This window comes from Eschrichtius robustus, chromosome 15 (assembly GCF_028021215.1).
Source record: "Eschrichtius robustus isolate mEscRob2 chromosome 15, mEscRob2.pri, whole genome shotgun sequence".
In the NCBI taxonomy this organism is placed as follows: Eukaryota; Metazoa; Chordata; class Mammalia; order Artiodactyla; family Eschrichtiidae; genus Eschrichtius; species Eschrichtius robustus.
In genome coordinates, this window is record NC_090838.1 from 63,860,471 (window position 1) to 63,875,588 (window position 15,118).

At 37.9% G+C, this 15,118-nt stretch overlaps 1 protein-coding gene across 3 annotated transcripts in view; it reads left to right on the forward strand.

The window, feature by feature from the left end:
* Positions 1–15,118, forward strand: part of STAMBP (STAM binding protein) — a 41,661-nt gene that overhangs the window by 1,162 nt on the left and 25,381 nt on the right. For all 3 annotated transcript variants that reach the window (XM_068564293.1, XM_068564292.1, XM_068564294.1), the window contains exon 2: positions 734–951. In XM_068564293.1, coding sequence (XP_068420394.1) covers positions 749–951 — 203 coding nt within the window. In that variant the 5' untranslated portion in view covers positions 734–748. The remainder of the gene's footprint in view (positions 1–733; positions 952–15,118) is intronic.

The window sequence follows — 15,118 nt, forward strand, 5'->3', positions numbered from 1 at the left end:
GGGTTTTTTGTTGGTTTGTTTTTTGCATTTCAAGTTACCTTTGTGTCCTTTTGTTATTCAAAGAGTACTTAGTCTTTGAAGATAGATTTGAATAAATTGTTTTCTAGATCTAAATTCCTTGCCCTGAAATGGTGAATGATGTTGTAGATTGACTGGAATAGTGGTTTCATGAGCAGAGTTAGGATTATGAGCATTCATTCCCACACCATTTCCTCTAACTAACTGTATGCTCAAGTCAGTTACCCTCAGGTTAAATGATCAGCTTGAAGTCAGTTATCATCATGAAAGTTGATTGAGTATACTCTGCCAGGTACTGGGGTGGATGGAAGTGGGTAGCTGGGAGGACAGATAATGGAAAAAATATAAGATACTGTCCCTGTTTTTATGATGCCAAGGGCAGGACTACCTAATGACATGGAATGATTAGCATGAAGAGAGAATTGAACCCCTCGTGGCTCATTATAGTTATACTCTTTGTACCACCTAATTATGGTGCAGGGATTATGGGTTTTTGAGTCTGCCAATCCGTTCGCCCTTGTGATATAGGCTTCCTTGAGGGTCTCAGGCTTCTTGTGGGAAAGAGACCTTATTTGATATGAGCTACAGCATGTGGTATTTTTCTCTTAATTTCTTTGTAAGGTAGAGGTTTGTGGGAAAAACACAGTGTACTAGGCTGTGCTCGGCTGATGGGGGCCTTGGTGTTGATGCCATCTTTTTTTTTTTTCTGTTTCAGAACTTCTTGGTCCTGATGTCTGACCATGGAGATGTGAGCCTCCCACCCGAAGACCGGGTGAGGGCTCTCTCCCAGATGGGTAGCGCAGTGGAGATAAACGAAGACATTCCACCCCGTCGGTACTTCCGCTCTGGAGTGGAGATTATCCGAATGGCATCTATTTACTCTGAGGAAGGCAACATTGAACATGCGTTCATCCTCTATAACAAGTATATCACGTAAGACGCCTCCAGTTTCCTTTTTCTTTTCCGGTGACTGATGCCTCACTCATTCTGTCCTTGTGCTCGTTTATTTCAGCTCAGAATTGCTAAAACTAGAGAACTTTACAGCATCATTATCATTAATCATTTTTGCTAGCAGCTCCTACATATTGGCTGTCCTTGACATTCAAAGACATGAATACTGAAAGTGTTGTTTTCATGACTCAGTAATTTCATGAGTAAGAGACCTAGCTCTTTGGCTTGTGCCCACATGGCCCAGCTGTTAGGCAAGAGAGTTGGTGTTTAAACTATACATGTTTTGTATTGACGAATGTTTTTCGCTGTCCTCTCTCTATTAAGAGAGCCAATCAGAGAATTATTGTTGAGGTTTAACAGAGCCAAAATTCCTCACCTCTACTTATTTTGTAGCAAATTGAATGACTCAGGAAAAAGTTTTTTTCTTAACCTTAATCATAAGCATAAAAATCATCAAATAAGTATTGATCACCTACAGTTTGTATAGCTCATCATAAGACCTTTCCCTTGAGTTGCTTAGCCTCTTGCAGCATAAATTGAAGATTTCAGTTCAGTTAACAGGAACAATTGCTAAAGCCCCAGTGATACTGGAAAAGATGTCTAATTTAGGAAGGGAATAATGTTAAAGGGTCTCATTTATAATTTCTAGTTTTGTTCTTTCATGATACCAGGATCTTAAAATAATAATAATTACAGTGTATTTGTATGGCTCTTAAATAGTTTATAGAATATTTCACCTGCATTATTTCACTTGATCTTCACAGTTCTGCGCACATTGAGTAAGGCGCATCATCCTCCCATTCTGCATATGAGGAGACACCCTCCGGGTTTAGCGGTAGACTTTGTTCCACAGTTTGGAGTGACAAAACCTGGATTTTCTTAACTCTTAATTCAGGATTCATTCTACAACATAGGTCCTCTTTTTTTTGTTTTCTTTTTGGTAATGTTTCATGAATTGAAGGTAGTCTTTTGAGATCGTAGTCTTGAGCCACACTAATTTTTGGTTATTTTTTATTGTTTTTGAATAGGTAACATGTACGTGTAGTACAGAATTCAGAAGGCACAAAAGGGTGTATATTTAAAAACTAAATCTCCCTACCACTCTTCTTTTCCCCCAAACCTTTAGCTCCCCTCCCCAGAGACAATCACTCTTATTAGTTTCTTATATGTTCTTCCAGAGATGATGTATGCCTATCAATTATATGATACTAAGTTTTTGATCACATGCTACTCTAAAGCAGAGTCTGTCAGCTTTGGTGTTAATGACAGTTGGGGTTGAATAATTCTTTGTTGTGGGGAGTGTTCTGTGCATTGTAGCATATTTAGCAGCATCTTTGGTCTCTCTGCTCACTAGATGCCAGTAGAACCCTTTACCCCCAAGTTGTGACAACCCAAAATGTCTCCAGACATCAACTAATGCTTTTTAAGAGGCAAAACTGACCCAGTTGAGAACCAGTACTCTAAAGAAGAGTAGGTGTAAGAATTCATATTGTAATTTTAGAATGGAGAAAAGGGACTGCTATTGTTTTTTTTTAAGTTTAGAAATAATGTCTGTTTCCTCAGAGATCTTGCGTCCGTCCATACCATAATGTCCTGCTATGTGGCCTCAATGTTGATAAAGTTTCGTAGAATTATAATTATATTTCTGCCTCCCTTTGCTTTTATGGTTTTTCATTCCTAGGCACAATGGGCACAAAATTTATTTTCCTGAGAAGTTTCTTTGGCTATTGTCCCTCTCTTCATATACTCTGCTGCTGGTAGAATTAGTATTCTTGTATATTTCCAGTCATCTTGTAGGTAGTTCTCTCAGAATGAGGGGCACAATTCTTTTTTTTTTTTTAAAGAATGATAATAATATATTTTTTTAATTAAAAAAAAAGAGTACGTGACTATATAGAGACTATTGTGATGAGCTCTCCTACACAACAGCCAGCATCAACTATTTTCCACTTCTGGCCAATCATTTTTTTCATCCATGCCCTTACCCACTAGTCCCTCCCTCAGATTATTTTAAGGCAAATCCCAGCCATCCTGCTATTTCATCTGTAAATATTTAGTATGTATCTCTAAATATCAATATAAGAACTCTTTTTTTATTAAACACAAACAGAGTATAATTACAATACCTAAAGAATTAACAGTACATCTTAATATCAAAAATCCAGTGAGTATTCAAATTACCCCTGTGGTCTATCCAGCTTGGTTGTTCAAATCAGGCCTCAGTTAAAATTCATATGTTGCAATTAATTGAGGAGGCTCTTAAATTTTTTTTAATCTATAGGCAGAGCCAGCTTCAAGTTGTGCAACCTATGCAGTCACACAGGGTCCCTTGCTCAGGGGTATCCCATGCTTGGAGTTTAATGCTCTGCAGTCACTGTCTTGAAAGTCTTAATAATCGTATCCTTGCATTTGTGTTTTGTTTTGTTTTTTTTCACACACACACTGTATTTTATTTTTACAAGAGATAAATAGACTGACACCAAGCATTGTACATGGATGACCACAACAAAAGCAACAATGATTGCAATTACCAAACATGAAACACACTCATACTATGTCATAATATGGACATTCAGTCCAGCAATCCTCCACTGTAACAGCTCCTTTACTTTGCAGTGAAAACTGATGTGTATATTCTTTGCCTCTAAGTCCTTGTGGGATTTTTTTTTTTTTTAATTCAGACAGAAAGTCACAAAAATTATACTCATCCTCATCAGTTCACTCAGTCCCATGCAATTGATTTTTTTTTTCATCTTGATCTTTTGTTAGCACTTTTATGAGTTCATCAGTTTTTCATTAGAGTTCTGAAAATGCTTATTCATTCAGTTCAGCAGTACAGTCAGTTACCAGAAACCTGTACTTGTCAGAGTCTTTTCCATGAATTTCTTGAAGATGAAAGCCTTTTATAGGAACATATTTGCAAAAGCATCAGAGTACACCCAGAACTGTCTGTAAATGACAAAAGACTTAAAAATGACCACGGTTAAAGATTTGATGAAAGTTCATAATAATGCAGTTGACAAGAAAATTAGTTATTTCTGAGATATACATTTTAAAGTAATAACTAAGATTATTACTTATAACATTATACCAGAACATATAAGATTTTTAGAAATTTCATGTAATGTCTGAAACATTTATATTAACATATTTCCATACATATTTCCATACAAATACAAATATAAGATTTTTAGAAATTTCATATAATGTCTGAAACATTTATATTAACATATTTCCATACATATTTCCATACAAATACAAATATAAGATTTTTAGAAATTTCATGTAATGTCTGAAACATTTATATTAACATATTTCCATACAAATAACCCAATGAAAGTTTAGTATTAGTTGTTTTGTTTGTTCGTTTTTTTATACTGCAGGTTCTTATTAGGCATCAATTTTATACACATCAGTGTATACATGTCAATCCCAATCGCCCAATTCAGCACACCACCATCCCCACCCCACCGCAGTTTTCCCCCCTTGGTGTCCATATGTCCATTCTCTACATCTGTGTCTCAACTTTTGCCCTGCAAACCGGCTCATCTGTACCATTTTTCTAGGTTCCACATACATGCATTAATATACGATATTTGTTTTTCTCTTTCTGGCTTACTTCACTCTGTATGACAGTCTCTAGATCCATCCACTTCTCAACAAATGACTCAATTTCGTTCCTTTTTATGGCTGAGTAATATTCCATTGTATATATGTACCACATCTTCTTTATCCATTCATCTGTTGATGGGCATTTAGGTTGCTTCCTTGACCTGGCTATTGTAAATAGTGCTGCAATGAACATTCGGGTGCATGTGTCTTTTTGAATTACGGTTTTCTCTGGGTATATGCCCAGTAGTGGGATTGCTGGGTCATATGGTAATTCTATTTTTAGTTTTTTAAGGAACCTCCATATTGTTCTCCATAGTGGCTGTATCAATTTACATTCCCACCAACAGTGCAAGAGGGTTCCCTTTTCTCCACACCCTCTCCAGCATTTGTTGTTTCTAGATTTTCTGATGATGCCCACTCTAACAGGAGTGAGGTGATACCTCATTGTAGTTTTGATTTGCATTTCTCTAATAATTAGTGATGTTGAGCATCTTTTCATGTGCTTCGTGGCCGTCTGTATGTCTTCTTTGGAGAAATGTCTATTCAGGTCTTCTGCCCATTTTTGGATTGAGGTGTTTGTTTCTTTAATATTGAGCTGAATGAGCTGTTTATATATTTTGGACATTAATCCTTTGTCCGTTGATTCGTTTGCAAATATTTTCTCCCATTCTGAGGGTTGTCTTTTCATCTTGTTTATGGTTTCCTTTGCTGTGCAAAAGCTTTGAAGTTTCATTAGGTCCCACTTGTTTATTTTTGTTTTTATTTCCATTACTCTCGGAGGTGGATCAAAAAAGATCTTGCTGTGATTTATGTCAAAGAGTGTTCTTCCTATGTTTTCCTCTAAGAGTTTTATAGTGTCCAGTCTTATATTTAGGTCTCTAATCCATTTTGAGTTTATTTTTGTGTATGGTGTTAGGGAGTATTCTAATTTCATTCTTTTACATGTAGCTGTCCAGTTTTCCCAGCACCACTTATTGAAGAGACTGTCTTTTCTCCATTGTATATCTTTGCCTCCTTTGTCATAGATTAGTTGACCATAGGTGCGTGGGTTAATCTCTGGGCTTTCTATCTTGTTCCATTGATCTATGTTTCTGTTTTTGTGCCAGTACCATATTGTCTTGATTACTGTAGCTTTGTAGTATAGTCTGAAGTCAGGGAGTCTGATTCCTCCAGCTCCGTTTTTTTGCCTCAAAACTGCTTTGGCTATTCGGGGTCTTTTGTGTCTCCATACAAATTTTAAGATGATTTGTTCTAGCTCCGTAAAAAATGCCATTGGTAATTTGATAGGGATTGCATTGAATCTGTAGATTGCTTTGGGTAGTATACTCATTTTCACAGTGTTGATTCTTCCAATCCAAGAACATGGCATATCTCTCCATCTGTTGGTATCATCTTTAATTTCTTTCATCAGTGTCTTATAGTTTTCTGCATACAGGTCTTTTGTCTCCCTAGGTAGGTTTATTCCTAGGTATTTTATTCTTTTTGTTGCAATGGTAAATGGGAGTGTTTCCATAATTTCTCTTTCAGATTTTTCATCATTAGTGTATAGGAATGCAAGAGATTTCTTTGCATTAATTTTGTATCCTGCAACTTTACCATATTCATTAATTAGCTCTAGCAGTTTTCTGGTGGCAGTTTTAGGATTCTCTATGTATAGTATCATGTCATCCGCAAATAGTGACAGTTTTACTTCTTCTTTTCCAATTTGTATTCCTTTTATTTCTTTTTCTTCTCTGATTGCCGTGGCTAGGACTTCCAGAACTACGTTGAATAATAGTGGTGAGAGTGGACATCCTTGTCTCGTTCCTGATCTTAGAGGAAATGCTTTCAGTTTTTCACCATTGAGAATGATGTTTGCTGTGGGTTTGTCATATATGGCCTTTATTATGTTGAGGTAGGTTCCCTCTATGCCCACTTTCTGGAGAGTTTTTATCATAAATGGGTGTTGAATTTTGTCAAAAGCTTTTTCTGCATCTATTGAGATGATCATATGGTTTTTATTCTTCAATTTGTTAATATGGTGTATCACATTGATTGATTTGTGTATATTGAAGAATCCTTGCATCCCTGGGATAAATCCCACTTGATCGTGGTGTATGATCCTTTTAATGTGCTGTTGGATTCTGTTTGCTAGTATTTTGTTGAGGATTTTTGCATCTATATTCATCAGTGATACTGGTCTGTAATTTTCTTTTTTTGTAGTGTCTTTGTCTGGTTTTGGTATCAGGGTGATGGTGGCCTCATAGAATGAGTTTGGGAGTGTTCCTTCCTCTGCAATTTTTTGGAAGAGTTTGAGAAGGATAGGTGTTAGCTCTTCTCTAAATGTTTGATAGAATTCACCTGTGAAGCCATCTGGTCCTGGACTTTTGTTTGTTGGAAGATTTTTAATCACAGTTTCAATTTCATTACTTGTGATTGGTCTGTTCATATTTTCTGTTTCTTCCTGGTTCAGTCTTGGAAGGTTATACCTTTCTAAAAATTTGTCCATTTCTTCCAGGTTGTCCATTTTATTGGCATAAAGTTGCTTGTAGTAGTCTCTTAGGATGCTTTGTATTTCTGCGGTGTCTGTTGTAACTTCTCCTTTTTCATTTCTGATTTTATTGATTTGAGTCCTCTCCCTCTTTTTCTTGATGACTCTGGCTAATGGCTTATCAATTTTGTTTATCTTCTCAAAGAATCAACTTTTAGTTTTATTGATCTTTGCTATTGTTTTCTTTGTTTCTATTTCATTTATTTCTGCTCTGATCTTTATGATTTCTTTCCTTCTGCTAACTTTGGGTTTTGTTTGTTCTTCTTTCTCTAGTTTCTTTAGGTGTAAGGTTAGATTGTTTACTTGAGATTTTTCTTGTTTCTTTAGGTAGGCTTGTATAGCTATAAACTTCCCTCTTAGAACTGCTTTCGCTGCATCCCATAGGTTTTGGGTCGTCGTGTTTTCATTGTCATTTGTCTCTAGGTATTTTTTTATTTCCTCTTTGATTTCTTCAGTGATCTCTTGGTTATTTAGTAACATATTGTTTAGCCTCCATGCGTTTGTCTTTTTTACGTTTTTTTCCCTGTAATTCATTTCTAATCTCATAGCGTTGTGGTCAGAAAAGATGCTTGATATGATTTCAATTTTCTTAAATTTACTGAGGCTTGATTTGTGACCCAAGATGTGATCTATCCTGGAGAATGTTCCGTGCACACTTGAGAAGAACGTGTAATCTGCTGTTTTTGGATGGAATGTCCTATATATATCAATTAAATCTGTCTGGTCTATTGTGTCATTTAAAGCTTCTGTTTCCTTATTTATTTGCATTTTGGATGATCTGTCCATTGGTGTAAGTGAGGTGTTAAAGTCCCCCACTATGATTGTGTTACTGTCAATTTCCTCTTTTATAGCTGTTAGCAGTTGCCTTATGTATTGAGGTGCTCCTATGTTGGGTGCATATATATTTATCATTGTTATATCTTCTTCTTGGATTGATCCCTGGATCATTATGTAGTGTCCTTCCTTGTCTCTTGTAACATTCTTTATTTTAAAGTCTATTTTATCTGATATGAATATAGCTACTCCAGCTTTCTTTTGATTTCCATTTGCATGGAATATCTTTTTCCATCCCCTCACTTTCAGTCTGTATGTGTCCCTAGGTCTAAAGTGGGTCTCTTGTAGACAGCATATATATGGGTCTTGTTTTTGTATCCATTCAGCCAGTCTATGTCTTTTGGTTGGGGCATTTAATCCATTCACGTTTAAGGTAATTATCGATATGTATGTTCCTATGACCATTTTCTTAATTGTTTTGGGTTTGTTTTTGTAGGTCCTTTTCTTCTCTTGTGTTTCCCACTTAGAGAAGTTCCTTTAGCATTTGTTGTAGAGCTGGTTTGGTGGTGCTGAATTCTCTTAGCTTTTGCTTGTCTGTAAAGCTTTTGATTTCTCCATCAAATCTAAATGAGATCCTTGCGGGGTAGAGTAATCTTGGTTGTAGGTTCTTCCCTTTCATCACTTTAAGTATATCATGCCACTCCCTTCTGGCTTGCAGAGTTTCTGCTGAGAAATCAGCTGTTAACCTTATGGGAGTTCCCTTGTATGTTATTTGTCGTTTTTCCCTTGCTGCTTTCAATAATTTTTCTTTGTCTTTAATTTTTGCCACTTTGATTACTATGTGTCTCGGCGTGTTTCTCCTTGGGTTTGTCCTGTATGGGACTCTCTGCGCTTCCTGGACTTGGGTGGCTATTTCCTTTCCCACGTTAGGGAAGTTTTCGACTATAATCTCTTCAAATATTTTCTCTGGTCCTTTCTCTCTCTCTTCACCTTCTGGGACCCCTATAATGCGAATGTTGTTGCGTTTAATGTTGTCCCAGAGGTCTCTTAGGCTGTCTTCATTTCTTTTCATTCTTTTTTCTTTAGTCTGTTCTGCAGCAGTGAATTCCACCATTCTGTCTTCCAGGTCACTTATCCGTTCTTCTGCCTCAGTTATTCTGCTATTGATTCCTTCTAGTGTAGTTTTCATTTCAGTTATTGTATTGGTCATCTCTGTTTGTTTGTTCTTTAATTCTTCTAGGTCTTTGTTAATCATTTCTTGCATCTTCTCAATCTTTGTCTCCATTCTTATTCCGAGGTCCTGGATCATCTTCACTATCATTATTCTGAATTCTTTTTCTGGAAGGTTGCCTATCTCCACTTCATTTAGTTGTTTTTCTGGGGTTTTTTCTTGTTCCTTCATCTGGTACATAGCCCTCTGCCTTTTCATCTTCTCTATCTTTCTGTAACTGTGGTTTTTGGTCCGCAGGCTGCAGGATTGTAGTTTTTCTTGCTTCTGCTGTCTGCCCTCTGGTGGTTGAGGCTATCTAAGAGGCTTGATGGGAGGCTCTGGTGGTGGGTAGAGCTGACTGTTGCTGTGGCGGTCAGAGCTCAGTAAAACTTTAATCCACTTGACTGTTGATGGGTGGGGCTGGGTTCCCTCCCTGTTGGTTGTTTTGCCTGAGGCAACCCAACACTGGAGCCTACCTGGGCTCTTTGGTGGGGTTAATGGCAGACTCTGGGAGGGCTTACGCCAAGGAGCACTTCCCAGAACCTCCGCTGCCAGAGTCCTTGTTCCCACAGTGAAACAGAGCCACCCCCCGCCTCTGCAGGAGACCCCCCAACACCAGCAGGTAGGTCTGGTTCAGTCTCCCCCAGGGTCACTGCTCCTTCCCCTGGGTCCCGATGCACACACTACTTTGTGTGTGCCCTCCAAGAGTGCGGTCTCAGTTTCCCCCAGTCCTGTCGAAGTCCTGCCATCAATTCCCACTAGGCTTCAAAGTCTGATTCTCTAGGAATTCCTCCTCCCGTTGCCGGACCCCCAGGTTGGGAAGCCTGACGTGGGGCTCATAACTTTCACTCCAGTGGGTGGACTTCTGTGGTATAAGTGTTGGACAGTCTGTGAGTCACCCACCCAGCAGTTATGGGATTAGATTTTACTCTGATTGCGCCCCTCCTACCGTCTCACTGTGGCTTCTCCTCTGTCCTTGGATGTGGGGTATCCTCCTTGGTGAAGTCCAGGGTCTTCCTGTCAATGATTGTCCAGCAGCCAGTTGTGATTCTGGTGCTCTCGCAAGAGGGAGTGAGAGCACATCCTTCTACTCCGCCATCTTGGTTAATCCCCGAGGGGCACAATTCTTTTGGGAAATCATAGTTGAGAAAGATCAGTAGAATCATGGAATCACTCTACCAGGTATTTTCTGAAGGGCCCTCTGGGTCTTCTTGTCCCACGTAGAAAGTGCTTTGAGGGTGAGGACCATATTCATTCAACAAATATATATTGCATATACCTACTGTCTACTTGACAGTGCAGTAGGTCCTGAATACGTAGTAAGTAAAATGGCCCCTGCCCTTATTCTACTTATGGAAGAAGACAGTATACAGGTAAGCAAATAAATATACAGTTCACAAAATAGGGAAAATGCTGTGGAAGGAACAGAGAGTGCTGGGACAGGGAATAACCAAGGGTATCTAATTAAATAGAGTAACATCTATCTGAGAACGTAAGATTTAAACTTGAGACTTGAAGGATGCCATAGAGTTGGTCATTCCAAAAGCATAAAGCAGAGCATTTAAAACAGATACAGCTGTGTATTCAGAAGCTCTCAGGTAAGAAAGACCTTAGTGTGTTCTGAGGATTGAAAGATCATTGTGTTTGGAGTGTAGCAAGTGAAGAGGGAGAATGACCGCAGATGAAGTTGGAGAGGCAGGTGGGGCCAAATCATGCAGGATCTTATAGGCCACAGTGAGGAGTTTACATTTTATCTTGAGAGCAATAGAAAGCCATTGAAAAGTTTTAAGTGAGGTTGTGACCTAATCTTACTTATATTTTAAAAATATAAATTTTGGCTGCTATGTGGTAACTGGTGGAGGGAGTGTCAAGAGAGAGGCTGGTAGGTTGAAGGAACATGGTGGACTGGAAAGGAGCAGATGGATGTGGTGTTCTGGAGATAGAGTCCATGGAACTTACTGATAATTTGGGAAAGAAGATGGTATCAAGACTGACCTCAGTTTCTGCCTTGAGTAACTTAGGATTTGCTGGTCCATTTATTGAGATGGGGAGAGTGGTGTTGAAAAGGGGTTGGGTAGTGGGAAGATTCAAGAGTTCAGGCCTGGTTTTTTGACGTGTTAAGGTGTAAAGTTTAAGTTATCTGTGAGATATCCAAGTAGAGATGTCCAGTAGTAGGTTGGATGTAGCAGTCTGAACTCAGAGGAGAGGTCTGGGTTGCAGATTCAAGCCCAGGAGTACTCAACATATAGTTGGTTCTGAAGCCATGAAAACTGCTGAGACCTTGTAGTGCAGTGGTTATTAATCTGGGGTCCAGGAACCCACAGGGATTCATTGATAAAATTCAGGGTCCATGTGAACTTGGTTGGGAAAAACTTTTCTTGTTTTTACTAATCTCTAACTAAAATTTAGCACTTCCTTTAATTTTGAATATAGGCGTCAAACCACAGTATTATTAATATTTGTAGTTTTGTCACCAGTAGAAATCAAGATATTTTCGTATTAAATTATGATTGTTGCTGATATCTCAAAATAACATTTATACTTATCACTACTTCAGAATTACAGTACAGAGTTATTAAACCCACAACTACATCCTGTTTTTTAATGTATTAACAATACATTAATGTGCTTACATTAAGTAAGCACATATCACAAATTTTTAATATTTTGAAAACTGCATTACAGTAGAATTGGGCTTTTTGTAATGTTTCATAATTTATATTATATCTTTAAAAAATTATTCTGAGAAGGGTCCATAGGATTTATGAGATGCCAGAAGGATCCATGGCGTATTAAAGTATCAAGAAACCTTTCCTTGAAGGAAGGTTCGAGAGGTAGGAGGAAATCTAGGAAATCCATCACTTTGTCATGGGAGCCAAAAGAGGTCAGTATTTGCAGGACAGTGGCCAGCTGTGTCAGATGGGCAAGGATTTGGGTTTGATGTCATGACGTGATCAGTAATCTTGGTAAGCAATTTCACTGGAAGGATTAAAGATTGGAGTGGGTTGAAAGGTGAATGGACAGTAAGAGAGTAGAGACTGTGAGTATAGTCCAGAGATCGGAGAACTTTTTCTGTAAAAGGGCCAGATACTAAATTTTTTTTTTATCATCTTTATTGGAGTATAATTGCTTTACAATGTTGTGTTACTTTCTGCTGTATAACAAGGTGAATCAGCTATACATATACATATATCCCCATATCGCCTCCCTCTTGCATCTCCCTCCCACTCTCCTTATCCCACCCCTCTAGGTGGTCACAAAGCACCGAGCTGATCTCCAACTGCTTCCCACTAGCTATCTGTTTTACATTTGGTAGTGTATATATGTCCATGCCACTCTCTCACTTCGTCCCAGCTTACCCTTCCCCCTCCCCGTGTCCTCAAGTCCATTCTTTACGTCTACGTAGAGACTAACCCTTGGGACCGGAAAGTAGTGGTCTATTTAGTGGACACATCGCTGCCAGACACAGATGTCTGGATTCATGATTTTATGTCAGAATATCTGGTAGAGCTTTCAAAAGTCAATTAATCACTGCTTCTGAGACCTTGACAACTGATTCAGATTTTTTAGCAATAACAAAATGTAGTAGGCTTTAAAAAAAAAATCTTACCTCTGCTACATGGCTCTGACTGCTGTGGGGGATTGAAAAGAATATGCTTATGTTTGATGAAAGGTATTTAACAAGTTTTGTTTTAACAGAGTTGACTTTTCAAAGAGAATTGCACTTGAATTATTACTATAATATTAGAATAAAAATGTTTATCAATAAAAAAAAAGTTCAAACTTTTTTATTCATGTCCTGCCCCTAGTTCTTCAGGACCACTTTTTTTTTTAAGATTCCATATATATGTGTTAGCATACTGTATTTGTTTTTCTCTTTCTGACTTACTTCACTCTGCATGACAGACTCTAGGTCCATCCACCTCAGTACAAATAACTCAATTTCGTTTCTTTTTATGGCTGAGTAATATTCCATTGTATACATGTGCCACATCTTCTTTATCCATTCATCTGTCGGTGTACACTTAGGTTGCTTCCATGTCCTGGCTATTGTAAATAGAGCTGCAATGAACATTGTGGTACATGACTCTTTGAATTATGGTTTTCTCAGGGTATATGCCCTGTAGTGGGATTGCTGGGTCATATGGTAATTCTATTTTTAGTTTTCTAAGGAACCTCCATACTGTTCTCCATAGTGGCTGTATCAATTTACATTCCCACCAACAGTGCAAGAGGGTTGCCTTTTCTGCACACCTTCTCCAGCATTTATTGTATGTAGGTTTTTTGATGATGGCCATTCTGACTGGTGTGAGGTGGTACCTCACTGTAGTTTTGATTTGCATTTCTCTAATGATTAGTGATGTTGAGCATCCTTTCGTGTGTTTGTTGGCAATCTGTATATCTTCTTTGGAGAAATGTCTATTTAGGTCTTCTGCCCATTTTTGGGTTGGGTTGTTTGTTTTTCTGATATTGAGCTGCATGAGCTGCTTGTATATTTTTGAGATTAATCCTTTGTCAGTTGTTTCGTTTGCAAATATTTTCTCCCATTCTGAGGGTTGTCTTTTTGTCTTGTTTATGGTTTCCTTTGCTGTGCAAAAGCTTTTAAGCTTCATTAGGTCCCATTTGTTTATTTTTGTTTTTATTTCCATTTCTCTAGGAGTTGGGTCAAAAAGGATCTTGCTGTGATTTATGTCAAATAGTGTTCTGCCTATGTTTTCCTCTAAGAGTTTGATAGTGTCTGGCCTTACATTTATGTCTTTAATCCATTTTGAGTTTATTTTTGTGTATGGTGTTAGAGAGTGTTCTGATTTCATTCTTTTACCTGTAGCTGCCCAGTTTTCCCAGCACCACTTATTGAAGAGGCTGTCTTTTCTCCACTGTATATGCTTGCCTCCTTTATCAAAAATAAGGTGACCATATGTGCGTGGGTTTATCTCTGGGCTTTCTATCCTGTTCCATTGATTTATATTTCTGTTTTTGTGCCAGTACCATACTGTCTTGATTACTGTAGCTTTCTATTATAGTCTGAAGTCAAGGAGCCTGATTCCTCCAGCTCCGTTTTTCTTTCTCAAGATTGCTTTGGCTATTTGGGGTCTTTTGTGTTTCCATACAAATTGTGAAATTTTTGTTCTAGTTCTGTGAAAAATGCCATTGGTAGTTTGATAGGGATTGCACTGAATCTGTAGATTGCTTTGGGTAGTAGAGTCATTTTCACAGTGTTGATTCTTCCAATCCAAGAACATAGAATATCTCTCCATCTGTTTGTATCATCTTTAATTTCTTTCATCAGTGTCTTATAGTTTTCTGCATACAGGTCTTTTGTCTCCTTAGGTAGGTTTATTCCTAGGTATTTTATTCTTTTTGTTGCAATGGTAAATGGGAGTGTTTCCTTAATTTCTCTTTCAGATGTTTCATCACTAGTGTATAGGAATGCAAGAGATTTCTGTACATTAATTTTGTATCCTGCTACTTTACCAAATTCATTGATTAGCTCTAGTAGTTTTCTGGTAGCATCTTTAGGATTCTCTATGTATAGTATCATGTCATCTTGCCAACAGTGACAGTTTTACTTCTTCTTTTCCTATTTGGATTCCTTTTATTTCTTTTTCTTCTCTAATTGCTGTCGCTAAAACTTCCAAAACTATGTTGAATAATAGTGGTGGGAGTGGGCAACCTTGTCTTGTTCCTGATCTTAGTGGAAATGGTTTCACTTTTTTCACAATTGAGAATGATGTTGGCTGTGGGTTTGTCACATATGGCCTTTATTATGTTGAGGTAAGTTCCCTCTATGCCAACTTTCTGGAGAGTTTTTATCATAAATGGGTGTTGAATTTTGTCAAAAGTTTTCTCTGCATCTATTGAGATGATCATACGGTTTTTCTCCTTCAGTTTGTTAATATGGTGTACCACATTGATTGATTTGCATATATTGAAGAATCCTTGCATTCCTGGGGTAAACCCCACTTGATCATGGTGTATGATCCTTTTAATGTGCTGTTGGATTCTGTTTGCTAGTATTCTGT